This window comes from Branchiostoma belcheri, unplaced genomic scaffold, assembly GCF_001625305.1.
Source record: "Branchiostoma belcheri isolate BF01 breed outbred unplaced genomic scaffold, Haploidv18h27 scaffold1, whole genome shotgun sequence".
Classification (NCBI taxonomy): domain Eukaryota; kingdom Metazoa; phylum Chordata; class Leptocardii; order Amphioxiformes; family Branchiostomatidae; genus Branchiostoma; species Branchiostoma belcheri.
The window spans coordinates 3,801,202-3,823,028 of NW_017802379.1; the positions used below are offsets into that span (position 1 = coordinate 3,801,202).

The following is a 21,827-nucleotide window of genomic DNA, read 5'->3' on the forward strand; positions in this document are numbered from 1 at the left end:
AGTTGCAGTGTAAAACACAGAAAAAGTTGCAGTGTAAAACACAGAAAAAGTTGCAGTGTAAAACACCCAAAGTTGCAGTGTAAAACACCAAAAGCTGCGGTGTAAAACACGAAAAGTTGCGGTGTAAAATTTTGTACTTGTCGGCCACGGTATTCCACAGCGCGATTCTGCGAACCTTCCACAGCGCGCTGCCAAGGGACCTTCTACAGCGCGATTCTGCGGACCTTCCACAGCGCGATTCTGCGAATCTTCCACAGCGCGCTGCCAAGGGACCTTCCATAGCGCGATTCTGCGGACCTTCCACAGCACGCTGCCAAGGGACCTTGATAGTGGAAAAAAACAAAGCAGTGTACGAAAAGAGATATTGAAGTCCTAACAGTGACATTAGTAAAGACAATACTCGTTTATGCAAGAGAAGGTCCCATTTACAATCTTTCTTTCTAACTTCAAGCAAGAAAAAAATCAATTAAACCTACTAGTAGTGTTAATTAAAGAAATACACCTTCATATCATGCAAAATGTTGTTTGTAAGGATCAATAAAATTTTGTAAAAGAAAGAGTGAAGTGTTTCATTTTTGTAAGTTTTCTATGATACAGACATCTGGATACATTCTGACAGGTAACCCATAAGGGCAGAATACTCTTCATGCTGAATAGATGTAGAGATGTTAAAAAAACAATGTCATGTTAGACCTATGATCTTTATTACTAGTAATTATACTTCTTGAGTCACACAAAGTAAAAAAAAAGTTAGAGAATAGCCTACAAAGAAACCTTAGGTCCAGTGCGCTAGGAAAAGAAAATAAGAACACAACAAAATTCGTACTTAATATAATAAATCATTTCCCTTTTAATAGGGGTTGAAATATGATTACGTTTGTACAGTATCTGAGCTGGCTATAAGGGACCGTCCGCTAAAATAGGGGAGGGGTTTTAGGGCCTCGTGTAATACGCTGTGGAAGGTTCGCAGAATCGCGCTATGGAAGGTCCCTTGGCAGCGCGCTGTGGAAGATTCGCAGAATCGCGCTGTGGAAGGTTCGCAGAATCGCGCTGTGGAAGGTTCGCAGAATCGCGCTGTGGAAGATTCGCAGAATCGCGCTGTGGAAGATTCGCAGAATCGCGCTGTGGAAGATTCGCAGAATCGCGCTGTGGAAGATTCGCAGAATCGCGCTGTGGAAGGCTCGCAGAATCACGCTGTGGAAGATTCGCAGAATCGCGCTGTGGAATATTCGCAGTATCGCGCTATGGAAGGTACCTTGGAAGCGCGCTGTGGAAGTGTCGTTGTGGGCCTTCGTAAAGACCTACCCACCTATCAAGTATCAAGACAATCCATCAAGACCTTCTCAAGTTATCGTGTTGACAGACACACACACACACACATACACGAACGCCCCTGAAAACATAACCTTCTTGGCGAAGGTAACTAGAAGTCCGCAAATGCCACGACCGCGTGCTTATATCTAGTGTTTCTGAGTTCGCCTGTGCTCTATTGACAGGACCTATTGGCACTGACGCACTCGTGCCACATTTCAGTCGAATACTGGACGTTCTTCGGCGCCGCGCCAGCAGCCTGTAGGCTGAGTGGGTGAAACTGAACTTCACTGGTACGGTGATCGAATTTCGTGGTAAAGTTCTAAATACTAGTATCTTGAAGATTTTCATTCTACCGTATCTTTCTTTGCTGTGACGTTTATGTACATGTTAATGCACATGTTAATCTAATAGCCTCCATAACAGGCCTCTGGTGGAAGTTTTTTTTTGGGATTTGTCTCTCCGTTATTATTTTTGTACCGAAATTCAGCTAGAAAACGTAAGTTACAGCTAGCGTAAGAAAACAGGACATTAGAAGCCACAAAAACAGCCAAGAAGCCTGCGATGGAGGCTATTCTTTTACCTAGTCATACTGACGGACGAACACCACTTGCATGCCGTACAGTGAACTTTATTCCACTGAACAATTCTCGGACAGGACAATATGGGTTTTGTTGTTCTGTAGTCTGGAGCAGGTCCAAGTCGGACCAGGTTTTCTTGTCAGATTTATGAAGTGCATTGCAAGCACATTGGCAAGCCATATCCTCCGGAGGACTTTGGGTTACACGTTGCACACCACTTATCAAACTGACTTGACGTTTCACATGAAAGCGTCGCGGACCGGTGTGTGGGTGGCTGGACCTTAGGGCACAGCTACTGAAGATCACAGGACGGAAGTTATTAAACATTCGCGGAGCTTTAATGAAATTAGGGTGACTGGGTGAGAGGGATGTGTGTGATTCAGTGAAAATGTTGCTATAGATACATGCTATGGAACCCGAAGACCACGCATCCGCTCAGGAGAATTCTGTGTACGTGTTTCTGCTGTTTGCGATCATACATGACGGTACAGTCTCTCTCTCTCTCCCTCCCTCCCTCCCTCTCTCTCCCTCCCTCCCTCTCTCTCCCTCTGTGTATGACACACCACTTCCCACCCTAATGGCCAGATGGTGACGCATTCGACTAGGTAGATCCTAAGCAAAGTTACACTAGTCACAATCCCACAGTATGACAGACAGCCAAGGGACGGCGAAATCTTGGCGGACTAGGAGACTGATATACGAGAAGCTGGTCGTTGTAGCCAAATATGTGCCTGTGGGTTCTAGAAGGTTTGGGGGTATCATTGGAAGATGACGTCATAGGGATGATTGTGCCGTCCACGCTGCACAGTGACTGTAAAAGTAATGAAGGAAAAAAAGGACGAGAAAGAGATAGAGAGATGTGGGAATGGAGATGAAACGAAAAGGAGAAACCATAGAAGAAAGAAAAAGAAAAGAACAAGAAGAAAGGAAGCCACCAACAAAAGAAACAATGAAAGCAAGAGATAAAGAAGAGAAAACAAGTATAAAGACAGAAGAAGACAGAAAGACAGCAGTTCCCATAACCATTAACGGGTTGTCACGTCGATATCACGCAGAGGTCCATGTGACTGTGACTTGTCCTGGGGCAGTCTTTGACCCCCACTTGACAAGAACGCCGAGAAGTCAAGTACAAAATGGAATCCAGGGACCACTTAGTTGTCAGCATAGTTTATGCCTTTCTTAGGCCTGACATTGCCCTATTCAAGTGCTCTGAAGCTCAGACTAAATAAACACGAGCGCGTCGAGCTTTTCAGAGATCATCAGCCCTCCCCCTTGAACTTCTTTTCTCCCCAACTCTTCTGCGCAAACACGGTTGCCAGAGAGCGCCGAAACGTTGAAAAGGACTGGTCTCTTTGTACCCGAGCTCTGGTTTCAATGGCCAGCCCCGTACAAATACCGAGACTTTGTTGAACTGTTTGTCTGAACCTTGCAGCAACAATTAACGTTGTGTTGTGGTTAATAACTTGTTTTTGCAGGAGCCGATTCCCACGCCAAGAAAATATTGTATTGATGTAGCTCAGAAAGCGCCCAATTTGGTAAGAACACTTAACCGTTCGCTCAGGAAAACGCCTCGCGACATTTGTAGAGAAGCAGGGGATGAAGAAATTGGGTTGACTGACAGGAGAGACAAGCGACAACGGACGAGGGAAGACGATCCGGGGGACAACACGCTCAGTAGGTCGGACGTGTTGACGTTTTCCCCGCGGAAAGAAAGACAGCCGTCCTCGTGTGACACGCAGCTGTCTGTCCAAAATAACACTTAAAACGAACCTCTTATCCATCGCTTTGTTTTGCCAGGACATAGCGAGAAAAGATTAGTATAGTCTCACCACCGGCACGCGAACATATACACACCAAGAGAACTTCTGGTGGGGGCGTAGTTTTAGGTCGTAGCTACATGTCAAACTTTAGCCTAGTTCAATTTTACCAAGGACGCTGAGCCAAAAACCCAAACGATGTATGTACTTGCACCCAGATGTGAAAAACTTGTGACAGATTGTCTAGTTAAAATATGTTGCGTGTGTATAAGAAACATTGAATGCTATGCGACCTATAACATCGCGAATTTGTGCTAAAATCGTACGGTCCAGTTTAAGTTTTGAGTAGTTTTTTTTTTTCCTCACCTTGGCAGGCGTTCTCGTAGTCTGCGCAGCAGTCCCGCATCACGTAACAGTTCTCGTCGCAGAAGCACGCGCCCACGGTCCCGTCCAGCCGCCGGCCGCTGGTCTTACACTCGTTGTTCTTCCCCTTACAGCACAGGTTCTGCGGGTAGCTGAAACAAGTCGCCGCGACGTCCCACACCAGGCACTGGAGCAGGGAAAACGCCACCAGGAGAAGGCACACGATGGTAGACATGATTTTTGAGAGCTAGAACAAGGCGCTGCAAACTTGGCGAAAGAACACCACCTCTCTGAAGCGTACAGTAGCTTAGGAAGTCGTTAAGACGATGACTGTATTTTCCCGGATCCTGTCACCTGCAGTTTTTTATGTAACTGAGGAAGTAGACTGCGTTGGAAGAAATCTGCTCCAAGGCTAAAAAAAATGTAGCAATCCTCAGTCCAAAAAAGGGGCCAACCCAAAGTTTCTACTCCTGTGTGAAACTGCAACCTCAGTCCGTTTGGTACTTGTTCAACTTTGCTGGTGCTATTCCAGTTGGAACGATGTCCTCGGGGATCCCCGTGATTCAGAGATGACAGTGTGCGCTGTCGCCCACGGAATCCTGCGGTATCAGGCGGTCATGGTCGGCGCCGGCCTGGCGACGCGCTCCGGGGACTTCCTGGGCCGGGTGTTTCTGAAAAAGGGGGTGCGCCCCGGATCTCTGGTCACCAAAACACCCGCTCAGCTGGGGTCGGGCAGCTGATTGTTCTACGGTTGGCTCTGTGTGTGTGTGGACTGTTCTTGGGGGAGATCCGTTTATGCTGCAAGAGGGGGAGATCGCTCATGCTGTACTCGTCTATATAGTGATTGATCCCAGCAATGGGACATGACTACTGCCCTTTGGGGTGGGGTTATTACTAGTATTTACTCAAATGAAAAGTTGCCAAATGGCATTTCAGTCGCAATAAATGAAAAATCGACATGTTACGAGTATCTTTACTTTCTTACTATTATCTCATGTGCATGTGTGCATGTTTTCTTAATCTTGTTTTTTCTTCTGCTATACTCTAAATGTTAAACATCCGGTAGACATCATAACACGATAACATGAGTTGAAAAGACGCGGGAAGAGGGCGTGAGGGGTGCAGGTTTGTCGTACACAGGAAGTGTCAATCATGCCGGTGCACCTGTGTGAGGAAGGGTCGGTTGGCACACGCCCGAAACATGCTGGCGGATGATGTTTACTTTTTCATGGATATCGGATGTTGGTTCTCTGTTCTGGCAGATGTTCGCCCGATGACAACATCTACCAAGACCAAAAACATCACACTGTTGAACAATTCACTGTAAGTCAAAGATTGTATGAACAGGAAAAGTAGTAGTTGCTCTTAACGGTACATACTACGTACGTTACAACGTTATATTTTTAAAAAGGTATGCTCTGCAAGTGCTAAATTGTGACTAAGCTAGCCGAACGATGATAGTTTGGCACTGCTTGAAGTTGTAAGTAAATAAACACCATGTTCATTCCAGTGCTATGACTGGTACCTTCGGGCGTTCTGTGTGTCAGCAACGGAAGTGTCCAACATGCTCAGAGTTGGACTGTGTAATACATGTAGTTGACAGGGTTTGGCACAGTTTCGAAAACAAGTCAACTGTATATTTCAAAGGATTCTCCTCAAAGCGTGTCTCTAAACAATCATAACAATGATGAATTGGGTGTTCAGGGGGGTTTCTTGGCGCTGCCGAAGAACACACCTAATGATCTAAGGGCCCTGGAGCGGTTTCACCGGCGCCGACCCCACCTCACCTCGGGCCCAGAGGATCACCCACCCCGCTACAACAAGGCACAAGTTACGCTGTAGCACAAAGACGCTATGGTTAAATTATCAACGGGCGGTCTGTGAACCCAGGTGGGCAAATTAACAATTAGCCAGGATACTATTAATTATGACGTGACCCCCGGAGTTTCTCTTCCTGGCGCACTTGACTCAGAACGACAAAGATCGTCTGATTATGACGTCATCATGTGGCATCTGCCAGCAAGAACATGGAGGTACCCTCCAAGGAGACTTAGACTTAGACTTAGTTCCTCCCGTGCAAGGCACAAGGAGGGGTTTGGGTTATTTTGGGCGTGTTTTTAGGCTTTTTTACTTGTTTTTTTTTTGCACTGGATTTTTTTTCACCCAACCCAGTTACAAAATTCCGTGCAAAAAAGAATGCCCGATTAAACCCCGATTAAAAAGAAGCCTAAAACACGCCAATAATAACCCAAACCTCTGCTTGGAGAGTATGTATGCGGAAGTCCACTAAGCATAAACGTCATCTTTTGACAAAACTTAAAATACTTTGTAGCGTTACCATTTCTTATACGCATATGGACGTGTAAGTACCGATCAGTGACGTTAGCCAAAACAAGGACAGACTATCATCTGTCCTTGGTCAGAATAACTTGTGACGTTGATTTGTCAATGTTGATATTTTGATTGACAGGTTCTGTGCACGACAACCCTGACAGGGGACACGCTGATCCGCCCCGCACAATGACGCGTGACATGCGGATTACACGCCTAATTGATCAGTCTACCAGCCGCTACTTGTGTGAAGCCTCCTGGGTAGCAGGCTAGGCTTCGTGGCTTTTTTGATGGCGTATCATGTGCTGTTTTCTTACTGCAAATTAATTTTCTGATCACTACTGAGCAGAGATCTAGACCCAGTAGTAATGAGATACTTGATCTACAATCAGAAATACATAGGATAAGTCAACAAAAAGTTCAGCCACGAATCCCGTTATGGAGCTAGGCTATTTGAAATGCTAAGAGTTCATAATCTGCAGAGAAATCTTTATAGAAAAGAAGACAAAAATGGTGGGCTTACCATAAACGGTATGGGTATATGGGTATAGATATATTGGCCTACCCCGTCCCTGTCCATTTCGAATTCTGCACGTGTGTGCCCTTTTGTACGCTTCTCTATATTCTTGACATCTTGTACAGATAGGTTAGCTCAGACTCAGGTGACTGATCATTGTATAGCAAATAACCATACAGTGCGCCTTTCTCACAGAGTTTGCTTTTCGACTTCGTGTATACAATTCTGTGCGTGGAAATTCAAACTGTGGTTATTTACCAAGACAAGGGAGGATAGGAAACAATATAAAGAGACAATCATATCAGAGATGGCAGACTTCAGGCGGTTGGCGCTCTCTGCCAGAACACGCAGGTACTGCACTACAGAAACACAGCCAGTCACATAGGCGGACCCGACAACAATACTTCACTTCAAGTGGAACGTTTCCATGAATATAAAATATGAATACATGTGTATACATGTAACAGTTACATATAAATATGTTCTGAGAGATGACTAGCTTAGCTAGTCCCCACACACGTAATTACGAGTTTTAACCCCACGAGTCCAAAGTCCGTTAAACTTTTGAACTCGCTTGCATGTCACGTCCTCCGCTGGTTCAAGGTCCTTTCACTCCGACGGTTCTGTTACTATACTGCTGTGCTCGAAATCTGACAAAATGCCGTACATTCTCGTTCGAGCCAACTTCAACGTTCCACAAGAATTCGACGCCAAGCTGTCCAAGCTCATGTCGGAAATTTCGAAAATGCATGAGGGGGTAAGTACGTATACACTCTGTACAGTTCGTGATCATGCCCCGTGATCTATGTGCTGCGACTAATAATGTGTTTAAAACCTTGACGATGGGAGGGGGCATACCAGTAGTGAAGTACATGTACCTTTCTCCCCCATATGTACGATTTCCCTTTCTTGTCCTCTATCTCTTACTTTTATGTTGGGAAACAAATCATGGACCTTCGCCCCTTTGATAATATTCAAGCTATTGGCATAGCCCAAAATGGCGACGCCGTGTTTCCATTCAAAACCTATACGGCTATTTACGAATTACATCCTCAGTGCTACGATTTACGTTTACTCCACGAAACTGCAGGGACAGGAACTCACAGAATCTATGTCATGTTTTCTCGTTTGATGTACAGTACAGGCTTTGATCTGTGTAACATATCGGCTAAAGTGAGACTACTAGTATTGTCGATGTTTTTGTTTTTCTATCTTGCATAGTACATCCTTTCCGAACTCCGCGTCAACAAACGCCTGCTCCTTGGCGGGTCCGGTGAGAAGTGTGTGTACAGTGACGTGCGTTTGGCAGACGTTCTGCTGAGTAACGAGGGAGACAAGGAAAAATGGTCTAAAGGGATCCAAGACTTCCTGGTTGGAGAGCTTGGCGTGAAGCCTGGAAGGTCTGCGCACGTTTTGTAGTTCACATATTTCTCTTCTTATAAGTTATTTTTTTACTTTATTTGCAAACTTGAGTACTTGATTTTGCAAATTACAGCGACGTTACCCATTTGATATTTTTGTATGGTGGTGACGTTAATATCGGCTATAGTGTATTTCGCTTGAGTGCGTCACCACTATGTATTGTTTTCTTTGAATGTTGAAAAAAAATTACAGCGTGGAGTCGTCGAAGACCTTGGTTGCCACGAGAAACAATGATCAGTAAAAACGTATCTTTTTCTGTTTTTAAGGTGCATCATGTCGATCACACCGATACCCCTTAACGTCGGGTCCATTGAAGGGAGACCAGTGTCAGAGTGGGTGCCTCCTCCGGACTGGTACGGTGGATACTGAGACAGACTGGTCTTCAATAGGATCTGCACACTTCTGTATCATGCATAAGAATTACTTACCAGTTTGTCAAATTTTCAATTCAATGTATTCTTGTCGATGAGCCCATCATAGACTTAGATTTCTGGATCGTAAATTTGTTCATACATGTTTCAAAAAGAGAGAAGAGATCCTGTAGATATAGATGTAGCACAGCAATGTAACACTTGTTCCTTCTATCCTTGTACCTCAGTGCATTTGGCCCATGTAGGGCGTAAATATGCAATAAAGTTCATTGTCATTAAACTTGACTGTGGAGTTATGTGTCGAACGCCAGAAGTCAGGGATGCAAGGCTCACAACCATATCTTGCTATGAGCAGCAATGCCAAGAGAAGTCGTCGGAGTGCAAATTACGTTTGACTAGCTTTGACGTCACCTATTTTAGCTGCAGTTACACGTTAGGTCACAACGTGGCGCTATTGCATTGCTAGTACTTCAAGGTTACTTGAGGTCAGCTGACTTGCTAGGGCTTGTCCGCGTTTCAACGCATCACAACGCAACATATTTTCAATCACAGCAAAGTGCATTGCATATACATATGCAAAATTGTTCATGAACATCGTTGATGTTTTTAATTGTAGCTGTTATTTATATAGTTTGCCCATGAGGTTATAATTATCCCCGTGAAATTGCCCAAACCCCTGCATACACTTTATGTTTGCATGCTTTCAAAAGTGACCCCTGACCTCCCCAGCTGACAAAAAGGAGGGAGAGAACAACACTTAGCTACATTTTCTCCCTGTTTCTTCTTCGTTTTCCGAACGTTTTCGCGAAATGTCGGCTGCTGCGGAAGGCAGAGAGCCATGGGCACAGCTGGTGAGCACCACAGATGTAGACTCGGCGCCGGTCTCCATCAACAAGGACAAATTCACCATTGGAAGGAGAGGTATCCGATTTCTTCCGCATTTTTTCTTGGTCTCAATTTTTGTTTGCGGTGCTTCTTTGTTTGGTTCTTCAATGCGGGATTGTTTTCAGCTCTCAGGGAACGAAAACATAAACGAAGAGACTATTTTCTATCCTACCTGGGCGTCTCTGTATCGGTAATATCATCAGGCGTTTGAGAAATGAATGCTGTAAAACTGGGTGTGAGGCATTAACATTCATCGTTTGTTTCGGTTCATCAATCATTGTCGACCTGGGAATTTGTCAGGAAAGCGGGAAAAGCCAGATGAAGTGAAGCACCCGAGCACTGGTCGGGCAAACGCCTTTGGCGCCGGACACCTCACTCCCCATCAAACAAAAACAAAAGGGCTAAAAAAAATTTAGAGCTGGCATTAAAAAAAAAGATGAAGTGTACACAGACAAATTTTCAGAAAGGAGAAAACAATAGCAGATAATGTGTTCTCATTTCCATTACAAGTAAAACACATTACACCTATTGATGTGGGTGTAATTTATCTAAATCATCTGTCAATGAAAGCCGGATTAATTTCTTTAATTGTTTGACAGTCATTTGCATAGTGATTAGAAGGGTACAGCAATTAGAGAGAAGTGCAGTATTTTTATCAGTTGTTTTCTGGCATGTGCACAATTTTGTTTGTTTTTTGTACCTTCAGTTTTACTAGAAAACATCCATATTATGTTAAAATGCTGTAAAATGCTAATCTCCACTGTAAATTTACTGCACTAAAAACAGCTGCCAGAATTCCCATTGTATTGATATCGTCGGTTCAACTGTAAACTCAGAGATACCACAGACATATGATATTCAACATGCCACAACATGCATGTGATTCTCTGTGCATTGCATTAATAATTCACTTGACTATAAAATGTCATTATAATAATATAAGATTAAGAAAAAGTACTTAGTATTATAGAATTCCTTGATATTTGAAAAAGTGATGTTTGTATACAATATTACATATTTGTGATGCACATTATTAGTACTAATGCACTGTACTTTGAAATTCATACAGTCTTTTTAGTGAATTTAGATATACAGTAATCTATTTTCTGATCTTTCAGCCCTGTCATATAAATAATATCACTAGACGTCCCTTTTCATCTATGTCCAGGAGGTAACCCCAAAATGTCAAAAATGATATATTGAGAGGTGGCTTTTATCCCTGTAATGTCATTTTACCTGAATTTTATTAGATTTCAATATTTCATGATGCTGATGATACAAGGATTTGAAAGTGACATGTCTTTTGCATGTAATCCACTTAGGAAAACTCCATATATTATATTCTTTACTTTAGCATTTCATTTTGTCTGTTTTTCAAATGTAACAGTTTTACAAATGAGAATACTGCATATGAATGTCTTGTTCTGGCCACCATCTACACCAGGCACCCCATATGCAGAAAAATATTTTGATTCATGATTTTTATGCCATGATTGTCTCTTTTTTGTTTCAGCTGGTGATATGACCTTCCCAGAGAACAAGCTTGTGTCCAGTTCTCACTGCTCACTGTTCAGGGAACCTACAACAGGGAAGGTCTTTCTACAGGATACAAGGTGGGCATCTTTCACATCATGCTTTTCTTTTTCCTTCCTTTTGCTTTTGAGACTGACTAACAGAGAGGGATGTCTGACAATAAAGGCTCGATAAGGAGTTTCAGGTTTAAGATTGCACATGCACAATGTCTTAGGTGAAGGCCCCAAGACATAAACAAAAGATGTCAGGTGTCAAATGTAAAACAAAAGATGTCTGGACATATATGCTTGGTCTGATGTGTTTTGTTTATGTCTCAGTGGCTGTCACCTTTAACACTGGGCATTCACAGTCTTTAAAATTCCTTATTATAAAGAAAGGGAATAGATTATAAATCAAAACTTTTTATAAAGACATAGGTAAGCACTGAAATGAATAGTTTTATGTTTACAGTACAAATGGAACCATGATCAACAACACCAAGGTTGGGAAGGGCCAGAAGTGGGAACTGAACCATGGAGATGAGATCCACATCGTGTTCAAGAAGAACAACACTGAGCAAAGTAAGGAACAACTCAAGAGATATTTCAGTACAGTTCTCATACACGATGATCCATAAGTACATGTGTCTTACACTCAAACCAATTCGCCAGTTCTGTTCTGGTCAAGTGTGTTACTAACATTGCAGTTTATTGATGTATTACATTTTGTATATGCATCGGTTACATAAGTGCTAATGTTGCTGTATTCTATTTGTTTTTTCAGACATAGCATACCTTTTCCAGGATTTGGCAAAGCTAAAAGAGGAAGAACAGGATGAATCTCTGCTTGATGTTACACAGGAGTATGGTAGTGACACTGAGGGGTCAACCATAGACTACACACTACCTAACACAGAGATGGGTGAGTTCTGGGGAGGGGGGCACAGAGACAGGGTAGTGTGGTAGTGACACTGAGGGCATGCACACAATACCAAACATCTATAGTTGTGACACAGTAAATTTCATTGTATAGTATTAACTAAGGAGCATTGACAATAAAGACATTGACAGACGTGTAATAATTAAATAGATAATTTCTTATGCTTAGCACAAGTGTTTTTGTGTGTCATTATGTACAGGTTCAGAAGCCAGTGGTGCCAGTGGTGGAGCTAAGAGACAGATGGAAGAGGTGAGAAAAAATATTAACAAATTAAACACAAATGTACATTATTTGTTCAACATGAAATGTGTCTAAACTATGCCTTTGATACAGCTGTCTTCTCACTTGTTGGTTGATGATTGACTTAGTGATTACTGATTTTATCCATGCCAGGTTTCTGAAAGTGAGCCAGTTTCCAAGAAAGCCAGGGAGGAAGCAAAACAGGGTGACATGCAGCAGAAGACCAGCAGTGAGCCTAGTGCTGCAGTTCCAGCTAGTGCCACTGGAGGCGCTGCTAGTACATCAGCTGTACAACAATGCAGCAAAGGTAAATTGTATTTCAGGTGTTGATATAAACAATCTCTATCATATCTTTCCAGATTTTGTGTCACGATTTTGTATATAAAAGAAGAATCATAAATCACAATCATTTTTCTACACCGCCAGACACTGGAAAAGAAGATACCACTCTTCCAAGGGGGGATTCTCAGGTAGCTGGGCCATCCTCGGAAAAAGGTGCTGCAGGGTCTAAAGATGACAAACCAAAGCCACCCCCACGGGATGAAATGGAAGAGACCCTTCTGTGTGGGGTGTGTCAGGATATCTTGCATGACTGCATCAGGTAAGGGCACTTCAACTACATATTTCTATTCATTGACTTTCTGAAATAGATCTGATTTTATGGCTGCAGGTGTTGTCTTATGTGGCCTTATGTGGTTCTTCACTATGAGCCAGTAAAACATGTCTGAGGTGGGCTTGAACAAAGCATGTAGCTCCAGCATCCTTTCTTACGTGTCAGAGTGCAGCATTTATGGTTGACTTTGGGTCTGTCAATCCCAATGCCTATATACATTGTACTAGTAGTAGAGTGGATTCATTCCCCTAGCTAACTGGCATCTAACACACAACAGTCACACCTCAGTTCCGGAGACATCCGGAGTTGCATACAGCAGTTTCCGTTTAGAACTTTTATTCAGCCTGTCGCAGCCAATCCCAATGTTTATACCTATGTGTTTCTCCTGTCATGTCCAGTCTGCAGCCGTGCATGCACTCGTTCTGCGCCGGCTGCTACTCCCAGTGGATGGACATGTCCAACCTGTGTCCCTCCTGTCGCAACAAGGTGGACCGCATCAGTAAGAACCACATCGTCAACAACCTGGTGCAGGTCTACCTCAAGGTAAAGACTAAGTCTTGCTGTAATACTACAATTTGTCTTCCCTCTGGTGAGGATGTAAATGACATCTATTTATAAATTAAGAAGGATTTTTTCAGTGTAGTATTAATCTACAGATGTAAGGTTATGATATATTCGGTCAAACCTGTCCATATTGACCACTCAAGAGATTTAAAATGGTCACTTTGGACAGGAGTCCAATTGCTTTGATCATGGGAAAAATTTTAGGGCCACCATAAAATGGCCACAGTGACCAGGTGGTTCTCTTGCTGAGGAGTTCATAGGTTTGACTACACCCACAATTTCACCACAAATATTGAGGGATTCATTGTGGCATCAATAGACTAAAATAGGATATGTACATGTATATGTTATAGTCTCTTATTCTGTACTTAAGCTGAAAGGTGATTAAGAAGCTTTGTTAACTGCTTTTCTTCAGGATCACCCTGAGAAGAAGAGAAGTGAGGAAGACCTGGCAGAGTTGAACAAGAAGAACAAGATCACAGACGACATGTTGTACCCAAAACACGGCCACCACAGACGGGAGTACGAGTCATACAGCGATGAATACAGCGACTCGGACTCCGGGCATGAAGATGCCAGCCTTAGTGGAGGCAGCACCCCTAGAGGATGGCGGGCGTATTATAGTCCGTACGGAATGCACCATGTATCTACAGTAAGTGTAGCTTTTAATACCATTCTTTTTTTATTTTCACCTGAAAAGACAATTAAAAGTGATGGCTTTTGTACGTGTCACTTCAGCTTTTCAGGTATTTCAAGAGCATCTTTCCTACCATACAGATTAACAGAATGTGTGTTTATTTGCAGCGCCCTCCCCCCAGAACCATCTGTAGACAGTGTCCTGACTACACTCCACCGACGTCTGCCACCACTGGTGCCCAGGTCACAGGTCAGAAGTTCTCAGAACTGTCACTCATTCCTGATGTACTTGATATAAGTCAATGTTTGACTTCAGCATTGACACAAGTTTGACTTCAGCATTACTCCTACTACCATATTAGTCCCTAGTTCGGTTCATGAACTTGAAAAGTTTTACCCTTTTTCCATTTTCAACTGCGTGAACTGCAAATGCTTATCTGCCAAATGGCATGCTGTAATTATAATTTGATGTATTTTTCCCTTACAGGCATGTTGGTCACCCCACCTGTATCCACAGGTATTGCCACGAGCCCTGTGAGGATGGGAGAGGAGATCACCCTGTATGACCCGCGTGTTGTGGGGCCCACAGTAGTGTCTACAGTAACACAAGTCATGCAGCAACCACCCACCGGTGTAGCAGGTGTCCCAGCCCCTGTATCCATGGGACAGGGGATCTCCATGTACGATCCACGCGTTCTCGGATCCAGTTCGGCTCCACCTGCGCCTGATCCAGCAGGGACAGCACAAACACCTGGTGTAGCTGTGACAGCTGCCACTGCCACAGCTGTCTCAGGTGCTGCTGCCCCCACAACAGCAAGAACTGATTCTACTGTGTCCACCTCATCTCAGGCTTCTCAAGTTACAGATTCAAGTCCAGAAGAAAGAGGTAGCAAAGAAATGTGGCTTAATGATTTAAACATACTGATAACAGGCAGTATTTCTGACCTACAAATAATTCTTTCACCAAGTTTAGCTATTATTCCCTTTTTTGTTTTAGATACAAATGATATGTGGCTTAGCTATGGTTTGACTTTTGTTTTTTCCAGCGCGCAGGTTGGCCGGTCCGCGCCCTCCCCCTCCGGAGCCATGCCAGTTTGTGTGCCAGGTGAACCAGAACCACGTCATGTGCCAGTGCTGCTGGAAACCCATGCCTGACAGGACCAGGGAGACACCCCCCTCCCCACCACAGAAGTGTAAGCCTCCATACACAATTTTGACTTTACTAGTCTCCCAATGCTGATTCCAAAGGTTGACAAAAACTAACTGTGGAAGAACTTAGCATCTTGCTTAGCAATCTATTTATCCTGAAGATTGAAAAAGGTGATTATTATGTTTCAGGTTCCCTCTGCCACAGGGTGTTCTGTCACATGTACTGGGGCTGTAACAACCCACGGTGTTTAGGATGTCTCAACAACTTCAAAGGTAAAAAAATCTTCAGAATTTTACCCAGTGGCTGTCAGTGTATTTGTGTAAAGAAATGTCTGTATACACATTTAACACACATGTTCTTCTTATTGTCCTTCCAGATTTATACTTTGATGGCAGATGTCTCAATGATCTCATCAACAACAATCACTATGAGTCCAGTATCTTCATGGTGAGTCTATTAAACAATGACGCAGTGCCTTTTTCATATTCCTTTGTTAAAACCATGAATTGTTCTTCCTACAGTTTACTTCTTTGGTCTATATTACTTGATCAAGCAAAGCTAAGTAGAAGGTAAATGAATGTACACATGACTTAAGGAAACAAATGTGCCGTTGTGTTCTCAGAACTACCTGGATGACAAGAATCTGACCTTGAGGGATGTCCTTCAGACATGTATGGAAAAACTGGCAGCTGGCGAGTATACTGTCACAGGTATGTGTACTGTTCATTATCATTTCTACATGTATGTTACTAGAAATTCTTTTGTACTTTTTTTAGATGCAGGAGATAGCTTTAAATATGTATTCATCATGTAGTCTGGCATAATTATGATGCTATATATCTACCTTATGTGCCAAAAATGTGCAAAAGCATCAACTATCACAGCTTACATGATAACATTTTTCTGTAATTTTATCCCTGACTGCTCTAGGGCAAAAATTGAATCACTTTGATACTATTACATAACAGTTGTCCCTACAAGAAGGTTGATTGCAAAGCTGAATGAAGAGCTTCACAATCAAGAGACAACAAATATAATTCTTTTCTCCTACTAGATCCCAACAGCCGGCCGTCCTCCCCGCTCACCCCAGACTCAGTGATCTGTTACACCTGTGGGCTGAGGAACTTCAGACAGCTGGCTTACCAGTACAGGAGTCACATCCCACCGGACCAGTTACCAGGTCAGGCACAAAACCATTCTGTAGCACTGGTGTATGGGGGAGGGGGGCAACCATCTCCATTTTGTTAGTACCTGGGCTACACATCTGTACACGCACATATTACACTACTGCATGCAGGGGGCTAGTCCACTAGTAGAAATGTATGTTTAACTTTCCATGATTGCAAAGAAGCATATCTAACATTTCTGTGTTTATTATTACTTGGGGAATCAAACCTGCAAAGAAAGATATCCATATTTTCCTCCATACACTTGCCTTTATTGTGCAGTTTGAATATAAGCTGCTACCTAAAGTGGTAAAGAATGAGAATATCCTACATTATTATATGGTAGAATTTTTTGACACATGGGTATCACAGTCTTTACTTAATCTTCATGTGTGCAGCTGAAGCAACCTCTAGACCAGACTGTTACTGGGGCAGGAACTGTAGGACTCAACACAGTAAACCTCATCATGCCAAGTAAGTTATCTTTCACTTTCACGAGAATTACATTTATAGAAGGTTGATAGTTCTTGCTTTCTTATATACCTTTGTATGGTAAATTTACATATTGTGATCATCATGTTTTTTGGTCTTCATTTTTCAGAAACTTCAGCCATATCTGTGAGCAGACCAGATTCACATGATGTTCCCACATATCATCACTGTTGCTTCACTAAAGGTGCTGAGCTCATAGGAGGGAGAGATTTCTCATCACTCTTTTTGAGCTGCCTAAAACAAGACTTTATGTCACAAGAAATGCTTTTTAAAATGCTGTCCGGGGGCCAAGATGGGAGTAGCTGGTTGGATGGGATAAGTGTGATGACAATGTGTGACACAAATAATTGGTCACCTTGGTGACTTGAGTTGGACTTATGCTAAAACTAAAGGGTAAAACAGGGGTGCTAGACTGGCCCGACACACACAATGGGCAGAACAATGGGCCTGAGCCCTGATGCAAATTACTTCTTGCCGCGCCATCATCGAGCACCCAAACATCAAACATGATACATGTACTCAGCAAAAAGCTGGAGGTATTGTGGCCCCAGCATGTAAAAAATGACTTCTTGAAGTCTCTTACCGGTATGTGGTCATCGGTGGTGTTGAGGAAAGCCATTATCTTGTCAAAGAAAAGAAGAGCTCAGAAAACAAGGAATTAACCGAATGAAAATAGCTATAATTAGTATAAAGAAACACCAATGATCATAGAAACAAAAGTCCCAAAGCAAGTGTTCACAGTGTTTTTACTATGGTCCAAAAACACACAGACAGATGTAGAGTTGATGTTGTGACAAAAAGAACCACTAAAGTTGCTTTATGTTACTACTAGTACTACAGTGTGTACATATAGTGAAAAGTTAGAAAAAAACAGTCTTATCACCAATAGATTACTTATAAATCTAACTTTTTATATTGTTGAAATGTTTTAATAACACCATGTTTTAAGTGTATACTATAGTTAGTAAGCTGCTTCAAAATAATCGTATCACCATAACAATATCTCTTACAATCATGATAATTTCAAATCAAGATTATTTTGTTGCTATGTACATAACATAAGATCATTCCGTCAAATTTCTCAACTCTGTTATGCATGTTTATCTAAAGTCTTCTCAGGTATCATGGAACTACATTGTAGAATATATTGTAGACGCATGCTCTTGCCACAACACTATACGTAACCAAACATGTTGAAATATCAGAGTCGCCTATACATTGTATGTACATGTATATGTAGTTAGCAATAAATGGTGCTGTTGAAGGTTTAACAAAATCATAATCAGACGTAGTTGGTGTTATTGTTCTTTATACTAAAATATCTGTTGAAACAAATCCTGCAGTTCGTGACTCATTTATTTCTTTGACTTGTTGGTAAGTATTTACAAGGATGGATGCAGTGGTGCAAAAATTACTAGTGTTTTAACACTTCACCATACAACCCAGAATGTTTTCTATACATGATACTTTTGTCCAGTTCAGTAAAGGCCTTGACATCCCTGCATATCTTGAATGGAGACACCCTATGTTCAGTCTCTATTGAGGATACTTTGGAGCAGTTGTGCTGGGGTAGTTCCTGTGGTAGTCTAGGAGAAACAACAAACATGAATCATTTCTGCAATACTGGCATATGATGCACAAGGCTGGGGGTGGTATAAACCATACATCAAAAGTTGGCAATCATTGTCAAATGTCAACTCATTTTAGCAGTTATACATCTTAGCATGTGGTAGATAGTTATCAATGGTGATAACTAAAATACACTTTTGTTTGTTGACTAAGCAAACTATTATCACAGAAAGAACTTATCCTATTCTCTATCCTACCTGGCTTACGGCATGGTTTCCAGTAAATGGTGAAGGCAGGCTCAGGCATGGTTCAGGAAGATCTTCAAGGATAGGGTGAAGCTACAAACAGAAGAAAACATCTTTGTTAATGATGAACTTTGATACGAAAACAAACTGATATACATGAACTGTGGCCAGTGTAGTGCATAAGACTACCAAACATTTTGATACGCAATTTGCAATGTAATTTGCAAAAATGATAAATACCTGCATTTCTGTAGACATCTCTGCTGCATCTTTCAGTCTGCCCAGTTTTTGCTCCTTCTTTGAAACAACTCTGTAAGAAAAGACACATGATGAAATGTGGACATCAAGCATCCACAGACACACCTGTTCAAACAAGAGTACCAAAAACTCATGGCCACTCAGGATTTAAATCAGCTGGCCCAGACACAGTACTCACCCCTATCACCAATATAGAATGAATGTATAACATAGGAAAATCATGAACAAATAAGTGTAACTACTTTTCTAGCCGCTTGATCTCTGCCTCTAGGACAGCCAGGTGTTCCTCCTGCATCTTCAAGTCTTCCCGAATCATCTTCTGCAGACACAAGAAAATGGATCAATTACTGGATAGCAACACAGAAAGACTTTTTGTCAACAAAATGCTGCTAAAAGTTATGAATAACTAGCAACTGGGGAAAAACAAGATAAAGTACAGTAATCATCACACACACATCTTAATTTCGGATGTATTTCAATTTTGCTATGATACAATACATGTACATGTACTAGTACTGCCCGTGTATCTAGCGAACATTTGCAATTCAAGGAAATTTCAGACTCATTACATAGCTCAGTATCTTGTGTGAGGTAATAAAGGATGAAAGCCTTACCCTTTTAGCATGAATGGCACTGTAGTCCACTTTTTTAGCAGGAGCTTTGGCAGTGTCAAAATGTTCACAGATCCTACAAATGATCAATAGAACAAAAATCAGAATATGCTCACAAAGCAACAATTCAATGACTATCTGTACTACAGTCTACATAATGATAGTGTTACTATGAATCAAACGAATGAAGGATACATTATTATTATTTTGTGCAACCTTTAGTCATATGGAATGAGGCAAGTATTGTAAAAAAAAACACACCCATCCCTCAAGTTGTTGAGCTGATCTTGCACTTCAAGGAACCCCTTTCGTCCAGGCTTCATGCTACTCAGCACAGACCTAATAGGAAGTGAAATTGAACAAGATTCAGTTGCAAAGAATTTCAGGAAGATACAGCTAATATTTGCAACCTCCCTATCATTTACAACAAATCAAATTACTTTCTCTAGAAGTTGGGAGAAATTAAACTAACTTGTCCAGTTATAATGTCCACCCCTTATAAAAAAAAAAAGGATTGCAGGTGAGATGACAATGGTCCCAAAATTTGAATTGTCTAGGACATTAAAAATACCATGTACATGTACATAATGTCCTTGGAATCGTCAATGTACTTCAATCGTCCACCAGAGAGGTTCAAAATTATCTAGTTTCAACATACGTGATTGCAGCATCCATGATATTGGAGGTCATGGCCCTGGTTTCAGAACTGATGGGTTTCCACTTCTTCATGGCAGCTGCTGTTATCCTCTTCTTCCTGTACTCCGCTGCAGGGAGACGAGCTTTGGACTGGCCTCTCCTCTTGGCTTTAATAAGAATTAAGACAATGATTGGATTAGTGTGATGCTGATGCTGACAATGATATAGCCGTGGCGACTCTTGATTCGGGCTTACATTGCATTACCCTCAACAAGAGTCGTGGAAAGATCCATTGGCAGAACTGCACATTTCCCGTTGGCTGCACGATGCTCCGTTTTTGACCCGGTTTTTTGCTGTCCCGAGCTTCCCTACAATATAACTCCACAATTGGCAGGGTTGCCGATGTTTAGATCAGCCTAAATATTTCACAGCGCGACAGAAAAGTAGTAAAATAGCTAGTCGGCACAAGATGGCGGCCATCTTGGATATAGTCGAGAATGTCCGCTACCGCCGTCGGGAATGCTCGGTAGCCTTTCCGTTATAATCGGAGAGCTTTCGGTCGCGCTTCGGTAATCGTGACGCTACCGAGCGTTCCCGACGGCGGTAGCGGACATTCCCGACTATATCCAAGATGGCCGCCAGCTTGTGCCGACTAGCTATTTTACTACTTTTCTGTCGCGCTGTGGAATATTTAGGCTGATCTAAGCATCGGCAACCCGGCCAATTGTGGAGTTATATTGTAGGGAAGCTCGGGACAGCAAAAAACCGGGTCAAAAACGGAGCATCGTGCAGCCAACGGGAAATGTGCAGTTCTGCCAATGGATCTTTCCACGACTCTTGCTGAGGGTAATGCAATGTAAGCCCGAATCAAGAGTCGCCACGGCTAACAATGATAGTGTATTATATTACAGGAATGAGTTAATTGTGATCACGATTAATCGTATTATTTCATTGAACAAAGGTGATAGAATTCTGAAACCTTCTCCAGAAAGGAATGCTATGCTATAAACGATTACCTGTTTTTGGTGACGATTCGGACTCGGACGACCGTGAACTTGTAGGACGTTTTCTTGCCCCTCCCTTGTTCTTGGGCTCTGAGTCTGAGCTCGAGTCAGAGTGTTTCCTCTTTTCTGCTCTTTTACGTCTCTTGGCTGCATCAGAACCGGACGAGGAGGACGTCGACTGTGTCCGACCACTAATTCTCTGTCTCTCAACTCTTCCGCCTGAAACTCTGTCAGCGCTGGCTGTGGGCTTTCTTGTAGCTTCTCGCCTCTTCGTTATTTTTGTTCTGGCCATCTTTACCAAGAAGCTCGCCGGGCGTCGAACTAGACAATGCAAAATACGACAATAAATCTGTGAAAATAGACACTGAGTAACATAAAAAGTGACAAAAAGAGAGAAAAGGCACACCTTTAGCTGTTTTCACTTCAAAAGAAAAGCAAACGTACCCAGTTTCTTCAAAAACAGGCGAAGAAATCTTGAGTTTTGTCAAAAATTATCTTAAAATCGACCGCCAACTTCCGGGATGTTACCCGGCATGCAACTCGAATGAGCCACTATGTATTTAGGGGTGTCACAGAAAAATGAAATATATCTGACATCTTTTAATAACTGATGTATGTTATTCGTATTTTACATTTAAGATTTCATATTTACTT

At 42.3% G+C, this 21,827-nt stretch overlaps 4 protein-coding genes across 4 annotated transcripts in view; 2 read left to right on the plus strand and 2 right to left on the minus strand.

The window, feature by feature from the left end:
* The window catches only part of LOC109467035 (somatomedin-B and thrombospondin type-1 domain-containing protein-like), a 12,557-nt gene extending 7,761 nt beyond the window's left edge, over positions 1-4,796 (minus strand). The window contains exon 1 of the mRNA XM_019764933.1: positions 4,016-4,796. Within this exon, the coding sequence (XP_019620492.1) occupies positions 4,016-4,247 (232 nt within the window). The 5' untranslated portion in view covers positions 4,248-4,796. The remainder of the gene's footprint in view (positions 1-4,015) is intronic.
* A 2,661-nt stretch (positions 4,797-7,457) lies between these two features.
* On the plus strand, positions 7,458-8,926 carry LOC109462381. Its single transcript, XM_019758923.1, has 3 exons — positions 7,458-7,617; positions 8,082-8,260; positions 8,549-8,926. Exons 1-3 carry the CDS (start codon positions 7,519-7,521, stop codon positions 8,649-8,651), a joined length of 381 nt encoding a protein of 126 aa, XP_019614482.1. The 5' UTR covers positions 7,458-7,518; the 3' UTR covers positions 8,652-8,926.
* A 423-nt stretch (positions 8,927-9,349) lies between these two features.
* LOC109467269 (E3 ubiquitin-protein ligase CHFR-like) lies at positions 9,350-17,532 on the plus strand. Its single transcript, XM_019765216.1, has 18 exons — positions 9,350-9,574; positions 11,052-11,151; positions 11,522-11,631; positions 11,834-11,971; positions 12,189-12,238; positions 12,383-12,536; positions 12,656-12,830; positions 13,241-13,385; positions 13,822-14,058; positions 14,211-14,292; positions 14,530-14,928; positions 15,089-15,235; positions 15,381-15,464; positions 15,569-15,639; positions 15,815-15,902; positions 16,247-16,372; positions 16,757-16,832; positions 16,960-17,532. Exons 1-18 carry the CDS (start codon positions 9,463-9,465, stop codon positions 16,997-16,999), a joined length of 2,334 nt encoding a protein of 777 aa, XP_019620775.1. The 5' UTR covers positions 9,350-9,462; the 3' UTR covers positions 17,000-17,532.
* LOC109467280 (centromere protein Q-like) lies at positions 17,532-21,705 on the minus strand. The gene is made up of 9 exons (XM_019765227.1): positions 21,618-21,705; positions 21,186-21,494; positions 20,192-20,336; positions 19,795-19,872; positions 19,537-19,609; positions 19,165-19,241; positions 18,905-18,974; positions 18,677-18,757; positions 17,532-18,436 (listed from the first exon to the last, which is right to left on the minus strand). The coding sequence occupies exons 2-9, from the start codon at positions 21,463-21,465 to the stop codon at positions 18,380-18,382; spliced, it is 861 nt and encodes a 286-aa protein (XP_019620786.1). The 5' UTR covers positions 21,466-21,494; positions 21,618-21,705; the 3' UTR covers positions 17,532-18,379.
* Positions 21,706-21,827: the final 122 nt, after the last annotated feature.

Coding starts and splice junctions, on each gene's coding strand:
- LOC109467280 (XM_019765227.1), bottom strand. CDS start 21,465: ATGGCCAGAACAAAAATAACGAAGAGGCGAGAAGCTACAAGAAAGCCC. Junction 18,758..18,904: donor AGATGTCTACAGAAATGCAG/GTATTTATCATT, acceptor TTCTGTTTGTAG/CTTCACCCTATCCTTGAAGA. Junction 18,437..18,676: donor GAAACCATGCCGTAAGCCAG/GTAGGATAGAGA, acceptor TGTTTCTCCTAG/ACTACCACAGGAACTACCCC.
- LOC109467269 (XM_019765216.1), top strand. CDS start 9,463: ATGTCGGCTGCTGCGGAAGGCAGAGAGCCATGGGCACAGCTGGTGAGC. Junction 11,972..12,188: donor ACTACCTAACACAGAGATGG/GTGAGTTCTGGG, acceptor CATTATGTACAG/GTTCAGAAGCCAGTGGTGCC. Junction 15,465..15,568: donor ATGTCTCAACAACTTCAAAG/GTAAAAAAATCT, acceptor TTGTCCTTCCAG/ATTTATACTTTGATGGCAGA.
- LOC109462381 (XM_019758923.1), top strand. CDS start 7,519: ATGCCGTACATTCTCGTTCGAGCCAACTTCAACGTTCCACAAGAATTC. Junction 7,618..8,081: donor TTTCGAAAATGCATGAGGGG/GTAAGTACGTAT, acceptor TATCTTGCATAG/TACATCCTTTCCGAACTCCG. Junction 8,261..8,548: donor CTTGGCGTGAAGCCTGGAAG/GTCTGCGCACGT, acceptor TCTGTTTTTAAG/GTGCATCATGTCGATCACAC.